This window comes from Miniopterus schreibersii, assembly GCF_964146895.1.
Source record: "Miniopterus schreibersii genome assembly, chromosome: 11".
In the NCBI taxonomy this organism is placed as follows: Eukaryota; Metazoa; Chordata; class Mammalia; order Chiroptera; family Miniopteridae; genus Miniopterus; species Miniopterus schreibersii.
This window is the reverse complement of record NC_138111.1, coordinates 16,035,018-16,051,895: the sequence shown is the minus strand read 5'-3', so window position 1 is coordinate 16,051,895 and position 16,878 is coordinate 16,035,018. Positions and strand designations below refer to the sequence as shown.

Below are 16,878 nucleotides of genomic sequence, written 5' to 3'. Positions count from 1 at the left end.
ATAGTTGTTCTTCTGAGCCCTTACTTTATTTTTATCTTATGGACACTGTATCTCCTGAGTGATATTGGGTTCTGTAGACGGCTGCTAGAAAATTTAAGAAAAATTTCCTTTATATATTTGGCAAACTTACAGAACCTTACCCCAATGCATTTTCATGCTGGACCTTTCTGGCTTAATCTTATCCTTTTTATCTTCATCTTTTATTTCTCCAAATTATTGGAGATAGTTTAAAAAATTACATGGGAAAATTCTTTTGGATTATAGAAAATTTGAAAAATATAGAAAGGAAAAAAGTTAATCAAAATCCCACCACCCAGAGACCGCTCTTTTTAAAATTAATTTTTTTTTTTTTAATTTTAAAAATGAGACCTTCTATTTGGTTGCCACATAGATGTATGAGAGTATGAAAACAAGACTGTCAGTCTATCTCAAAAAGGCCTTTTACAGAATGGCAGAAATTAGTTAGGGGGCTTATCAAAATCTAATAGAGTTTGGTCCTCTAATAGAGACAAGTCCAAAATCCTGATTTTTGTCTAGCACTCTAAGTTTGTATCTATTTTTTGGAGGAAGATTTACGTGAACTGAGCTCACTGAAATTCCAAATTCAAATAATAAGCACCACTCATTGATCACATATATTTATTTTGTTTTTCAACAAATATTTATTAGGCAGTTACTGTGTGCCAAACACTGTACTATGTACTTGCATGTATTGTCTCATTTAAAATACTTATGCTCCTACAACACAGTTATTATCCTCATTTTACATCTGAGATCACACAGCTGACAGGTGACAGAGTGAGGATTTAATTTCATCTTTCTCCAGTTCCAAAACCCATACCCTTAACCAGTAAACTTAAATTGCTTTCCTAACTCCTGAATACTTAAAGTCCTTTAAATTAATATCTCCCCACACCCCCCACACCCGGCCTGGCATGGCTCAGCGTTTGAGCATTGACCTAGGATCCAGGAGAACGAGGTTTGATTCCCGGTCAGGGCACATGCCCGGGTTGGGGGCTCGATCCCCAGCCGGGGGCGTGCGGGAGGCAGCCGATCAATGACTCTCTCATCATTGATGCTTCTCTCTCTCTTCCTCTCCCTTCCTCTCTCTGAAATCAATAAAGATATATTTAAAAAATATATATATATCCCCCCCGCCGCAGTAATCCAATTTGTTAATTTATAATGTGGAGTTGCCATCTTATGGACTAAATGTGTAGTTGCTGTGATCAGCCTGTTCTCTCCCTTTGGGCATAATTACACAGGGAACAGAATCATAGTCAGCAGGTTGTTTCACGGCCATGGAATCTGAACAAGAGGTTAGATAAGTAAAATGTACGATGAATGTTTATTGGCATCAGGCTTTCACGTGACTTTGCCTATGGGATCGGGATATGTCAGGTGCACTGACTGCAGTCCATACATCATCTCCCCACGAGAGACGCCCTCATTCTTTTGAGGTCGGAATCCTCAGGTTCCTTCGGCGAAAGCGCGTCTTGGCCACACAGTGCTGGAGAGAGCATTTACTTCTCTAGCTCTCTTTTCCCAGTTCGTCTGCTCCAGTCAACTGCAGTTCTACTTGACATTTTCTGTAGATATATTAATATATTCATATAGGTCATAGTCCAATATATCTGGCCTGGGATCTAACTTGTCTCTTTCAGGTTGTATTTTACATTAGTATCCAAATCCATATATGTTGACTTTACAATTTATCTCTCAGAGGTCAGTGTGTATCTCTCATTTCCAAAGGGGAAGAGAGGCTCACCTTTCCATTGCACCCACTCTTTAATAATCCTGTTAACATTTAATTGTGCCTTTTCTGGTATTTGTGCTATGTATATCTGTTTTATATAATTATGTATGTAATTATGTAATATAATATGAACTATGTACATAATTCTAAAGTAATGCTTTTTTTTATATTAAGAGCAATACTGGCATTTCTTCATTGACATCCCCTTGCCAGTACATTTCAGGGGGTCCACTCATCATGTTCTTTTATTTTTTTTAACCTCCAGTTTCATTTTTTTAAGTTACAGTTTTAGTAGCTTCTGTTCTAGTTGTTCTGAATTCTCCTCAAAAACATATTCTTAGCCTGGCTACCCTTTCCCTTTTCCCTGTAGTTATCACCATCTTATTATTCCCATCTTTTGTTCTTTTCTTCTGCATTCTGGGAGACCTTTTCTGTATTACTGTTAAGATTTTTAACACTTTCATCTCTGTTCCATATTGCCTCTAATGTTCATTTTAATTTTGCTCTTGTGTTTTTTGTTTCTCATGTTTCCCATTTTCTTTTCATTTTACTCTGTTGTCTGTTCATCTCAGTTATATATGACTTTCTGTTTCATATAGTTTCCATGAGGAGGAATTCTTGTGGGTTTTACAGTAAATTATTTTTAGAGATGGACTTTTGCTGTTCAGAATAACCTTCCATTACCCTTGCACTGCGTTGTTCTTTCATAAGCATCGGATATTTTTTCCCCTGTTAATTCATAATCACATTAGCAGATATCTCAAGAGTTAGTGGAGTCAAATGATAGGGATGTGCAGGTTGCTTTTGGCTCCCCTCCTTGTCTATCTGGTGGAAATCCTTTCTCAGAGCTATAGTTTCTGTTGTGGTACCTATTAGGCATATAGCTAGTGCCTGTGTGCAAGGCTGACATGGGACCTTCTTTTACCTCCTCTGCTTTAAAACTACTCTCTTCAGCATGTCCTGATGCCAACCAGGGTCCTTCCCTTCCCTGTCTTCATCAGGATGGCATGTACCTGCCAGGGTGAACCACCAGGACCTCCCCTTCTGTCTGCTCCTCTGGTTTTGGGAGCTATGAGCTTTGAAATTGGATTTGAAACATAGAGGTGCTCTGGCTGGTGTGGCTCAGTTAGTTGGAGCATTGTCTTGTACACCAAAAGGTGGTGGGTTCGATTCCTGCTCAGGGCACATACCTCAGTTGTGGGTTCAATTCCCCGGTCAGGGCATGTGCGGGATGTTTCTCTTTCACATCGATGTTTCTCTCTCACACACTCTCTCTCAAAATCAATCAATAAATTTTTAAAATTGTTATAAAAGATAGCTACTTTAAATAGGAAAAAGAAGAAATATGAGGGCTTTCTTGAAAAGCAGCATTATAGAACAGAGGGATAGATTTTAGTCTAAGACCAGAGTGTGATCCAGTGGTTTAAAGATGTGAGAACCTTTCTTCTTTGTTCAGGTGAGCAGAGCTGTTCTTCCTTTGAGATCTTTTACAAGGCATAAAACACAAGCAGTCCTGTGTTTCGGAGGCTGACTTAGTCTACCTTAGAGTTATTGACCTTTCTTCCTACATCCTGACTGTAGATTGTGTGTCAGTCTAGATCATGTTTAGTATTTTTCTTTAAAAATTTTTTTTTAACATTTTTATATTTATTTAGTGTGAAGTTAGGAGAGGCTGTGTTGGGGCTGCTAGCTATATGTCTTTTTTGTAAGTAATTGAAATGCTCTAAATGTATCTTTCCCATTAAAGCTCACATAGTTCCAGTCTACTGACTACTATCCCCAGTTCAGCGCTATTGCTTACACAGTTGATGCCTCCATCTTTCCGACTCTGGTGTGTTCCTTTGTCATTTGGTTGTAGAACTCAGAGTGGATGAAAAAGGAGTGATTAATTATTACCCCTAAAACTCCAATAGTTTGTTTAGGTCCATTTATTAGAAATATTGTATAGTTTAGTAGTGGTTTGCTTTTTTTAAAACCTAACCCGAGACTCGGCCTTTTACTTGGAGAGTATAAACCATTTATTTACATTTAGAGTCATAATCGATGTGTTTGGCTCTTACTCCATTAGTTCGATATATGCTTTTAGGTGCCATTGAATGTATTTAAGGTTATGTTGGTCAGAGAGGTCTAACTGGTCGCAAGCCTGTCCTGTTAATTCTGTGTGGGGCCTTATATTGCCTAGGCTTTAAAGTTATTTTTCATCAACAATATTTTGCAGGTGCTGTTCCACAGCTGAAAGAAGAAAAGTCGCAGCTATCATCAAAACCACCTTCTGGATCTGTGGAAGAAACGTTTAGAATTGTCAAGGACTCTCTCAGTGATGATGTAGTTAAGGCAACTCAAGCGATTTATCAGTTTGAACTCTCGGGTAAGGATTACATCTGGCAATCTGAGTCTTTTAGGAAACGAAGTAGGGTATTTCCCTTGAACGAAAATCAGCCTCCAGTTAATAATCACCTGTCTAGGTGGCTGTATCCGGAACCCTTACCCTAGAATGTAGACATTTCAGAATAACAAATAACTACTGATTTGTATTTTTGAATTAATATCAGTGTATATGGACACATATAAAATAAAATTTCATTACAGATACTTCCAGTGTTAAATAACTCCTTGGCATGTATAATTGAGAGAAAATCCTACTTAGAAGGGCATGTGGATCATGACAGTTAGTGTAACACAGTAATTTATCATCCACCATGGGCACCTTGCCATTTTTATGTTTGAGATTATTCAAGTCAGTCGGAATGTAGTCAGCTTTTTAAAACCTCTTAATATTTTTCTTTGTAGTATTAACACATGTTAACGACAGTTTTAAGAACGAGGTACTTCATTCTCACTGTACGCAGACTTTGACATTATCAGTTCTTTTATTTTTTATCTCCTCTATTTTATCTTAATTCATCTGTACCTTCCTGTTTTTACTTCCTTTTCTGTCCTTCGAACATTGATTTAATGTCCATTGATTTAATCACTCTCTTGCCTGTATTCTAAACTTCTGGACCTTTTGTGCTTATATCACCGTCTGCCAAAACCCTAGTCCTGCCTAAATCAAATTATCTGGCTGCCCCACAGTTGCATCCAGAGTGCTAAATCCTGCTGAAGAAACAAACAAACAAACAAACAAACAAACAAAAATCACACCACCCAGTGAATCTGTACCAGTAGAAATTTATCAGTGTCCCTCCTCTGCTGGGGTCTAAGCAGCACCTCAGAATTCTGTGTTTCTGTGATCAGCTTACTGCCTTGTTTTCCACAGTGACTATTTTAAACCTTCTCAGTGTTCCTCAAATCTTCCATCTCTCCCTTCACCACTTCCCTGCCAGTTTCAGGGGATAATCCCATCTCTTCTTTCACGGAGATAATACAAGCCTATGGAGAAATTGCTTCAGCTTGCTTTCATCTGATATTAAATTAACCATTATAGGCATCATTCTCTCTTCTTCCCCTGCCAATACAACTGAGCTCAACTCTAGATCAGTGCATCCCAAGCTTTAATGTTCATACTAATTACCTGGAATCAGGCTAAAATGCAGAATTTGATTCAGTAGGTAGACCTGAGGTGGGGTCTGAGTTCTGCATTTCTGACAGGAGATGACAGTACTGCAGTGCACGGGTCACACTTTGAGTAGCGAAGTTCTAAATTCCACTTGCTCTGGCCTCCTCAGGAACTTTGTGTTATTTATTATGCCCTCTCTTCCACGTGTTCGTCCTGCAGCCTCTTTCCCAAACGTATTTTATCTTTCTCAGTCTATTTGATGTCTTAAACAAACACAACAAAACACAATAAGCAAAACTTATTTTCATTTACAATTCACTCTGCTCTGGTATCATTTTTCTCCATTCCACTGAATTTGTTTTCACCAAGGTTCTTGGTGGCTTCTGTGTCACCGGTGCCCATTTGTCATTCTTACGTTCTCACAACTCTGCAACATTTGATGCTGTTGACCACTCTTTCATTCTGGAAATTCTCCCTTTCCTTGGCTTCTTTCATAATAGCTTTTGCTTTTCTTCTCTGTCTGTAATCATGCCTTCTCAGTCTCCTGTGTCATGCTTCTTTGTCCTTCAGGGACGTTCTTCAGGTCACTGTCTTTGCACTCGACAGACTTTCACTAGGAAATGCCAGCTCCTCACATGACTTCGATGGCCATATGAACTGATTACTTATATATCTATATTTCTAGTCTAGTCAGACTTCATTTGACATACTCACTTGGCTCTTACAAAGATGCCTCAATTTGAAAATGTCCAAAGCAACTCGCCATTCCCAATAGATGCCTTTGGCACAACCTGTTAAATCTGCCCTTCTTTAGTAGTATTCTCTCAGTAAAAAACACACCAATATTTACCGTTCCCCAAGCCCCAAACTAAGTAAATCATTCGTATGCACCCTCCCCACTTTTTCCTCTTCATATTTCAAACAGTTACCTAGTCCTGTGGTCCTGCTTTGAAATTATTTCTCAAATATGTCTACTTTTCTCTATTCCCACTGTCATGATCCTGATCTAGGCATATATCCTCAAGTTCCTGAATTATCCCACACCATCTTAACTAGTCTTCTGAATTCCTTTTATCCCTCTCAAATATATTCTCTACACTGTTGTTAAGGTGATCTATTTAAAATACATGTCTGTGTCACTCCACAGCATATCCCTTAGGATGAAGTCAATGAATACGTATGTTACATAGCTCACTGCTCTCATTTGCCTGCTTTATGAGCTCATCTGATGCCACTATCCACTCTCTACCTTCTGGTCCTACTATACTTTTTTCAGTTCCTTATCAAGCTAATTTTTACTTAACTTTTAAATCTCAGCCTCAGTTGGGATTTTCTGACTCCACATCACCCTCCAATTCCTCTTTTGTAAGAACCATATTATTGCAGAATCTTCGGAGCCTACTCTAGTGCCTGGCACATAATAAATACTTAATAAATATTTGCTGAAATTGACAGAGGCCTGGGGATTTTAACCTGGGAAACAGCAGTATGTAAGATTATTCTAACTGTAGCAGTTATTAAGTTTAAGAAGAACAGGGCTTCTTTGTCATTTATTTCTATATCTTTATTTTCTGTGTAGGTGAAGATGGTGGAACATGGTTTCTCGATCTTAAAAACAAGAGCGGGAATGCTGGATATGGACAGCCATCTGATCAGGCAGATGTGGTGATGAGTATGTCTACTGATGATTTTGTAAAAATGTTTTCAGGTGAGTTTTCAATTTCATTAATTTATCTATAAATCAACAAACAACAAGTACATTGCTAGTGGGATTGCAGATTGGTACAGCCACTATGGAAAATAGTACGGAGGTTCCTCAAAACATTAAAAATAGAACTACTTCATGACCCAGCAATTTCACTTCTGGGTATTTATCCAAAGAAATCCAAAATGCTCATTTGGAAAGATATATACATCCTTAGTGTTCATTGCGGCATTATTTACAATAGCCAAGATATGAAAGCAACCTAAGTGCCCATCAGTGGACAAGTGGATAAAAAAGATATGTTACATATATGTGATGGAATATTACTCAGCCCTAAAGAATGAAACCTTACCATTTGCAGCAACATGGACCAAGAGAGTATTGTGCTAAGTGAAATAAGTCAGAGAAAGACAAATATTGTATTATTTCACTTATATGTAGGATCTAAAGAACAAAATAAAGGAACAGACAAAAATAAAACAGATTCATAGATACAGAGAAAAAAACTGATGATTGCCAGATGGGAGGGGCTTGGGGAGCTGGGTGAAAAAGGTGAAGGGATTAAGAAGTACACATTGGTAGTTACAAAGTAGTCATGGGGATGTGAAGTACAGCATAGGGAAGATAATAATATTGTAATAACTATGTATGGTGCCAGGTGGTTACTAGACTTATTGGGGGATCACTTTGTAAATTATAGAAATGTCTAACTACTGTGCTATACATCTGAAACTAATTTAAAATAATGTTGAATGTCAACTATAATTGAAAAAGTTTTTTAAAAAGCACATCTTGGGAAGTAATTACTGTTACTTCTATTGCCCCTTCTACTTTAACCAACAAATGGGGAGTAGATGTCAGAATTTCCTTTTTGTACTACTTATAATTAATAAGATAATGTTGGGAACAGAGACAGAGTTCAGAAGGACTCCTAGGTGGACTTCATTTCTACTAGTTGGACTAAGATATCATTTCCAGCAACACCTGAGTCACCAGAAGTGCTTGACTCAGCTGCAGCTCATTTATTGAGAGCGAGGTCGTGCCTCAATAGTGCCAGCTATTGTAGTAGAAAATAGCCGCCCTCTCCCGTGGCCCAGTGGCCCTGATTTCTGTGGCATCCCTGACCAAGAGAACCTTTTGCATAATTTTCTATTCTGCCCATGTACATCTAACTGTCCCTGAAAAACTTTTAGGGTAATTTTCTTTTAATTTTCTACTCTTGGAACAGTACTCCAAATGGTAAGTTAATTAACATATGTATTTATTAGAAGCAGCATTAACATTATAACATTCTAATCTAAAGATTCTTTCATTTAATAAATTAGGTTATTCATTCCATGTTCTGTTTTAATCTTCATAAAATGAAGATCTCAGTGTATTCTGTGCCCTGTAGGTCTTGCCTTCCAATTCTAATCCAGGATGCTAATGGCCTACATACTATCTGAGCTAATCTCTGTATGATGTTACTAATTAATGATTGAGTCTCTTCAACTTTTCTAGTAGTGTTAAATATTCATGGTGCAAAAATTTAAAAATATATAAGAAAAAATGAGATAGGTAAAATTATTCTTTATCACACTACAGAGAGATGACCATCAGTCGATTTTGGTTTATAGTTGTATATATTTCTGTGAATGTATATAAATATATACATGTGCTTATAAGAACAGTATTATAGCATTACTGCTGTTTGGTAATCTTTTACACTTAGTACATTATAACATCTTTCAGTGTTAATGAATAGTTATCTCTTTAATTATTTTCAATAGTTTTTAAGTGTTTGTTTAGTGTTAAAACAACTGTTTCCTTATAAAGCTAAACACTGTTTTGGACATAACAGATGCTCAATAAATGTTTGGTAAATTTGAATCTTATATGTAATTTTTTTAACTTAATGACCATTTAAAATAAAAACTTGTCATCTTCTACACAGAAATAATAATTATGGTGAATATTTATTAAATGATTACTGTGAGTTAAGCAATACTTAAAAGAGTGCTTTGAAGTTTCAAGAGTTAAATAATAAATCCAAGGTCACATAGTGAATTGAGAAAATGTTGGAGTTAGGATTTGAATCCAAGCCCAAGCTTGTGCTCTTAATCATGATGCTATTCTGTCCTCTAAAGGTGAAGTAATCAAGTTACTTCTTTAATTTATATTTTATTTATGTATCATAAGCTTGTAATAATGGTCCTTCCATTTATATCTTTCTGTGGATATGCTTTCTGTTTCCTGGATTGACTAGGGGAGATTGGTCAGCAATAGTTTATATTGGGAGTGAGTTTGCTTCTGCTTATTTCCTTTTGTTTTTACTTTATCTACCTTCTTTTCAATGGGCACAATATAGACTTTATAATCCTAAGCATTCTCTTTTAAGAAACCAATAGCCATTTCTATGGCCTAATTTGCATAGTGGATACAGTATAAATATAAAAACTGAAAGCAACTAATGATTAACTAATCAAAACCTCTCCTTTTTGCCAGTAGAGGCCACTGTATGGTAAAGCATTGTGATAGCAAATAAATTATACAAGATTACCTGATTAATATATTGGGAGGAGGGATTCTATATAGGATATTGTGCTTACTAGCTGTTTTTTATGTTGTTTTTTGTTTTAAATTTATTGGTGAAGGAATTATAGATGTCTGCCCTTTTTCCCCATTGATCTCCCCCCACCCACCCCTACTAGCTGTTTTTTTAAGTCATTTCAAAATAGTATTATTGAGGTATAATTTACATACCATAACATTCACCCACACTATACATGTACATGGTTTTTAGTAAATTTGTAGAGTTGTACAGCCATCACTTATAATTCAGTTTGAGAATATTTCCATCACACACACACCCCCCCCCCCCCCGCTGCTGCCGCCAATTCTCTCATGTCTCTTTGCAATCAGTCTGCATTTTCACTCCGCAGCCAGCCAAACACTAATTTACTTTCTATCTCTACAGATTTGCTGTTTGTGGACATTTCATATAAATGAAATCAAGCAGTATATATAATGTTTTGTACCTGGCTCCTTTCACTTAGCATAAGGCTTTTGAGATTCATCCATCTATATTGTAGCATGTATCAATAGTTCAGTTCCTTTTTATTGCTGAATAGTAATCCATTATATGGATATGCCACATATTATTTTTATCTACTTAGCAGCTGGAAGACATTTGGATTGTGTCAGATTTTTGATTATATGAATAATGCTGCTATGAATATTCTCATACATGTATTTGTGTGGATGTGTATTTTCATTTTTCTTGGGTAGATTCCTAAGAGTGGAATTTATGGGTCATATGGTAAGTTAACATGTAACTTTTTAAGAAATTGCCAAACTTTACTAAAGTGGCTGCAGGAATTCTACATTTCCAGCAGGAATATATGAAGTTTCTAATTTTTCAAATCCTCACCAACACTTATTAGTATCTTTTTTTACAGCTTTATTGACAGATGAAAACTATATATTTAAGGTATACAACATGATTTGATATACATATACATTGTGAAATTACTAAAATCAGCTCATTAACACATCCATCACCTCACATAGTTATTTTTGTGTGATGAGAATACTTAAGATCTACTCTCAGCAAATTTCAAATACACAGTATCCTTATCTATTGTCAACATGCCATACATTAGATCCCCTGAACTTACTTGTCTTCTAACTGAAGGTTTGTACCCTTTGACCAATATCTCCCCATTTCTCCCACCCCCCAACCTCTGGCAACCACCATTCTACTCTCTGCTTCTGTGCATTCAACATTTTTCCAGATACAAGAAATCATATAGTATTTGTCTTCGTGTGACTGGCTTATTTTATGCAGCATAAGGCCCTCCAGGTTCATCCATGTTGTCACAAATGGCAATGTCTATCATTATAGCCATTCTAGTAGGTGTGTGGTGGTATCTCATTATAGTTTTAATCTGTATTTCCTTAATGACTAATGATGTTGAGCATCTTTCCATGTGCTTAATAGCTATTTATATTTGATGAACTGTTTATTTAGATCTCTTGCTTGCCTTTAAATTGACTTGTTTGTCTTTTTATTAAGTTGTAAGAGTTCTTTATAAATTCTAGATGCATGTCGTTTTGCAAATATTATCTCCCAGTCTGTGGCTTATCTTTTCATTTTCATAATGGTGCTCTTTGAATTACAGAAGTTTTTAGTTTTAATAAAGTCTAATCTATCATCTTTTATGGTTCATGCTTTTTCCTCTATTTCATTCTTATTTATGCTATTGTGATTGAAATTATTATCTTAATTTTATTTTTGAATTGTTTGTTGCTAGTACACATAAATACAGTTAATTCTTGTGTGTTGGTTTTGTATCCTGTGAATTAGCTAGTGAAGACATTTAGGCCTGGGGTTTTTGTGGGAAAATTTTTAATTACTCATTCAATTTATTGTTATATGATAATTAATAGCTTTTATTTTTAAGCAGCTTTATTGAGATATAATTCACAAACCATACAAAGTGTACAGTTAATAGTTCTTAGCATATTCACAGATACTTGCAACCATTAGCACAGATGCTTTGAGAACATTTTCTCACCTCTAAACAAAATCCCATACCCATTAGCTATTAGCTCATCTCCCCCATCTACCTGCCTCCAGTCCTAAGCGACCACTACTCTACTTTTGTCTCTATACATTTCCCTATTCTGGACTTTCATATGAATAGAATCATACAGTATGTGACTGGCTTCTTTCAGCGTGTTTCTTCTTTAGCATGTTTTCAAGTTTCATTCTTGATGTAGCATATATCAGTACTTCATTCCCTTTTATAAAAAATGGAGATGAAACTCACATAACATACTATTAACTATTTTAAAGTGTAAAATTCAGTGGCATTTAATTTAGTCCATTTACAATGCTGTCAACCACCATCTTTAGTTTCAAAAATTTTATCACCCCAAAACTCCCCATACCATTTAAGTAACACTCCCCATTCCAGCCTCCACTATCCCCTGGCAACCACTAATATGCTTTCTATCTATCTATATAGATTTTCCAGTTTGGGATAGTTTATATAAATGGAATCATACAATATGTGATTTGTGTGTGTGTGTGTGACTCCTTTCATTTATCCTAAAGTTTTCAAGGTTAATCCAAGTTGTAGCATGTATCAATATTTCATTTCTTATGAGTTAATATTTTGTCGTATGGACATACCATAGTTTATTTGTTCACCTGGTGATAGATGTTTGGGTTGTTTGGCTGTTATGAATAATGCTGCTGTAAACATTTGTGTCCAAGTTTCTGTGTGGACGTATATTTTCATTTCTCTTATATTGCTGGGTCATGTGGTAATTCTATTTTTAACTCTGAAGAACTATTAAACTGTTTTCTATAACAGCTGTGCCACTTATTCCTACTAGCAGTATATGAGGGTTTCTATTTCTCTGTATCCTTACTCTCACCAACACTCATTTTTTTAGTTTTTTGTTGTTTTTTTTTATAGCAATCTTAGTAAGTGTGAAGTGATATCTCATTGTGGTTTTGTTTTGCATTTTCCTAATGACTAATGATGTTCATCATAATTTCATGTGCTTATTGGTCATATGTATATCTTCCTTGAAGACATGTTTCTTCAGATCCTTTGCCTATTTTAATTGAGGTGTGTGGGTTGTTGTTTTTGTTTGTTTGTTGTTGTTTTTGAGTTTTAAGAATTCTTTATATATTGCAGATACAAAGAAGGTATACAGCGTGATGATTATATACCTTGTTGGGTATATAATTTGAAAATATGTTCTCTCAGTTCTTGTGGGTTGTCTTTTCACTTTTTTGATGATATATTTTGAAACAAATGATTTTAATTCTGATGACCAATTTATCTGTTTTTTCTTCTTTTGATGCTTGTGCTTCTGCTATCAGATCTAAGAATCTTTTATCAAATTCAAGTTTTGGTGATTTACCCTTATGTTTTTGTGTAGGAGTGTTTAATTTTAGCTCTTATAATTAGGTATCTGACCCATATTGAGTTAATGTTGTATACAGTGTAAGGTAAGGGTCCACCTTCATTTGTCCCAGACCACTTGTTGAATAAGTTATTCTTTCTCCATTGAATGGTCTTGGCAACCTTGTTAAAGAGCAGTTGACCATACATGTATAGATTTAGTTAAACCCATAAATATATGGGTATAGTTAAACATAAAGTTACCATAGACCCAGCATTTCTACTCCTACATACGCAGAAGAATTGAAAATACTCAAACAAATACGTGTATACGCATGTTCATAGTAGCACTATGCACAATAGCCAAAATGTGAAAAAAACCGAAATCCCACCAACAGATGAATGGATAAACAAATTATTATATATAAGCAAATTATTTATTATATAAGATGAAATATTATTCAACCATAAAAATAAATGAAGTACTATTTCATGGTACAACATGAATGAACCTTGAAAACATGTTAAGTGAAAGAAGTCGTACACAAAAGATCACATATTTTATGAATCCATTTATATGAAAAACTAGAATAGGTAAATCCATGGAAAGCTGGTTGGTTGCCTCCAGGGTCCAGAGGGAGGGGGAACTGCTAATGCGTAAAGGGTACAGGGTTTCCTTTTGGGTAATGAAGTGCTTGGGGACTAGACAGAGGTAGTGGTTACACAACATTGTGACTATACTTAAATGCTGTTGAATTGTTCGCTTTAAAATGGTCAATTTTATGTCATGTAAATATCACCTCCATTTTTAAAAGTACATATATTTAAAAAGTGTTTTGGGCCTTTCCCTCTTCCACTCCCCAGAGGTCATCTGTCTTCAGGTCTTTTTGGTATTTCTTTTTATAGGTAACTCTACATTTTTCACTGTTTTCACATTTCTCAGTGTTATATTTATAGTACTTACACTAATTTCTTTAGATTCACTAATCTAAAGACTGATAGGTAAGATTTAAGTTCTTTTATGGCACCTTGATTCTGCTTCACCTCCCCCTTTCTTATCATCCCAATTTGTTTTACAATTTTTGCTTAAATTAATACTCTGTGTTTAAATAATTATTATTCTGGCATAGTTTGCTGCTGAGTATACTATTATTGTGTTTCCCCTCAGAGAGAACTTTTATTTTTCCTGGACATAAATAATTGCCCTATTTTTTCCCATTAGAATACTGATAAAGAAACTAAGCAAAATCTTCCTACACTTTTCTCATAACCTCTTGATACAATTATCTACTCTGCCAAATGTGTCAAATTACCTGTCAGTCTACTTTTTTCCTGGAGCCCTTTGTCTTCTTGTTACAATCTGAACAGATAACTCATTATAATAGCCTGTTACGCAGCTGTGATCCTAGAAATTTCTTTAACTCTCTCCTGCATTGAATATCCTGTTTCTGTATCCCATGTCCTCTCTCTTGCTTTGCTTCCTCCTTTTGGTGGCATACATTCTCTAGTAGCTTCATGAGAAAGGATACAAAAGAAGGAGTTTTAATGATTGTCTAAAACTACTTGTATTCTACCAACACATTGATTATTTGGCAGGATAGAGATATCTGGGTTGAAATTAACTTCCCTCAGAATTTTGAAAGCATTGCTCCATCTTCTAAGATTACTACTGAGAATTTGATACTATTCTTCTTCTTAATCTTTTGTATCTTACCCCCCCTCCCCTTTTGGAAAGCTTCAGAATCAGAATGATCTCTTTCTCTGTAGTGTTCTGAAATTTCACAATGAATCAAGGTGGTGTGGTCTTTTCTTCTTTCATTTCCTGAGTATTTTGATGGGCCTCTAGGAATGAATCTTATGTTATTTCTTTGATAGTCCTTTTGGTTTTCTCAGTTCTCACTTTTTGGAGAAAACATTACATCTCTGGTTTAATCATCTTATTTTTAGGAGATTGACTCACCTTATTCTTTTGTTTTAAGGTGTAGTTTTTCCTTCTATTACTTTTTTTTTTTTTAATAGTAAGGAGAGACTTTATTTGAAAAAATTATTGGGGTGAGGGTTGGAGAGAGGCTTTTACAATAGTGGGTCTCAAGACTGTTGCAATAGAGAGACCAAAATTAGTGTTTGTAACTGCTATGACCAGGGATCTGCAGGTGTATCCTTTCTACTGTATTTTTTAAAAAGATTTTTTATTGATTTTTAGAGAGAGAAAGGGAGAGGGGGAGAGAGAGAGAAACATCTATGTGAGAGGGAAACATTGATCTGTTGCCTCCTACACACCCCCTACTAGGGATCTAGCCTGAAACCCTGGCCTGTGCCCTGATCTGGAATCCAACCGGCAACCTTTCAGTGCACTGGACAACGCCCAGCCAAAGGAGCCACACCAGCCAGGGCTGTATTTTAATACTGTCGACCAGATTTTAATTTCCAGGAGCTCACTCTTTGTTTTCTCCCTCCCTCCCTCCCTCCCTCCCTCCCTCCCTCCCTCCCTCCCTCCCTCCCTTTCTCCCCCCTCCCTCCCCCCCTCTTCCCCTCCCCCTTCCCCTCCCCCCTCCCTCCCCCCTCCCTCCCCCCTCCCTCCCCCTCCCTCCCCCTCCCCTCCCTTCCCTTCCCTTCCCTTCCCTTCCCTTCCCTTCCCTTCCCTTCCCTTCCCTTCCCTTCCCTTCCCTTCCCTTCCCTTCCCTTCCCTTCCCTTCCCTTCCCTTCCCTTCCCTTTCTTTTTCTCTTACTTCCCCTTCCTCCCCCTCACTCTCCCAGTCCATTCCCCTTCTTCTGCTTCTCCCAGGCCCTGTTCCTCTCCTTCCTCTCCCTCCCCCATCCCTTGTCGTCCTGTTCTCTTTTTCTCTTTCCTGTTCTTCTCCTCTCCCCCCTTCCTCCTCCAGCATCCTGTTCTTGCTACACTGGTGTTACATCTTTTCTTATCAATGAGGACATGAATTATGGAATTTACTTGTTGTTCAGTTACCTTGTTTCAGTTTTCTTCTGTGCTACATTCTGTTTCCTCCAAATTGCTTTTATTTGGTTTTGTTTTGGGGTGCTTGGTTTTTTGTCTCCATCTGATGTCCATTCATCTTTATAGGCAAGGCTGTATAGCTGACTGGAAGCTCTATATGCATGAGGAGACTGGTGGGCTTGTGAACTTCACTGGTGGGCTTCACTGTAGAGTGACAAGAGCAGGGAGCCAGTTTTTTGGCTGCAGGGTACCCAAGTATTAGTGTTTGTAAGTTCTTGGAGGGGCTGTTCTGTTCCTTTAAAGAATAAAGATCTTCCAGTATCTTCCATGTTATTTACAAATTATCTTTTAATCTATTATTTGTGAGTTTAGGTATTTTAACATCACATTTCCTTGGACTAGTGCACAGCTCAGTTTATTCATTAAAGTGAAAGAACTGGACTTGATCCTTTCTGTCCATAGCCACTCTATAAATGCTTTGATACAACTCCTACACAGAGTCATTTAAGGTATTTAGTATCTCAGTATATGTACAATATATTAACCCACACATTTTTTCTACAAACAGCCTGTACGTGGCCCAGTGAAAGTTTACTAATGCACCAGATACATACTGTACCCTCTGGAGATATGACCTATATATAAATTGGCACAATATAGCTCAAACTATAAATGAGAATCAGACACATCTGGCTTTGAATTACAGCACCATCATTTACAAGCTGTGACCTTCAGAAAGTCAAAATCCTCTTTGAGCCTCTGTTTCCTCATTAATTCCTCTGTGTGTCAGACTCTGTACTAGCACTGGAATGAGAGTTGCAAATAAAAACAAAGTTTCTTCCCTTGGCGAGCTTCTATATATTATATGTTGTTATTAGCTATAATTATGTTTTAAAGCTCACGTTTTATATCCTAGCATTTCTGTGGTTAAAATAATGCTAACATATACTTTTGTGTCCATACCTATACTTCTAATGATCATTTCTTAAGAATATTATATGCACTTAGATTTTAAAAAATCTAAACTTGAAATGTTAGAAGTTTAATGAACTATAATAGAGTGGA

The 16,878-nt window shown here is 36.4% G+C and overlaps 1 protein-coding gene across 1 annotated transcript in view; it reads left to right on the top strand.

Moving 5' to 3' along the window:
* HSDL2 (hydroxysteroid dehydrogenase like 2) overlaps positions 1-16,878 on the top strand; it is a 48,371-nt gene that overhangs the window by 28,862 nt on the left and 2,631 nt on the right. Inside the window, exons 9-10 of the mRNA XM_081151025.1 lie at positions 3,975-4,124; positions 6,835-6,963. Of these exons, the coding sequence (XP_081007151.1) occupies positions 3,975-4,124; positions 6,835-6,963 (279 nt within the window). The remainder of the gene's footprint in view (positions 1-3,974; positions 4,125-6,834; positions 6,964-16,878) is intronic.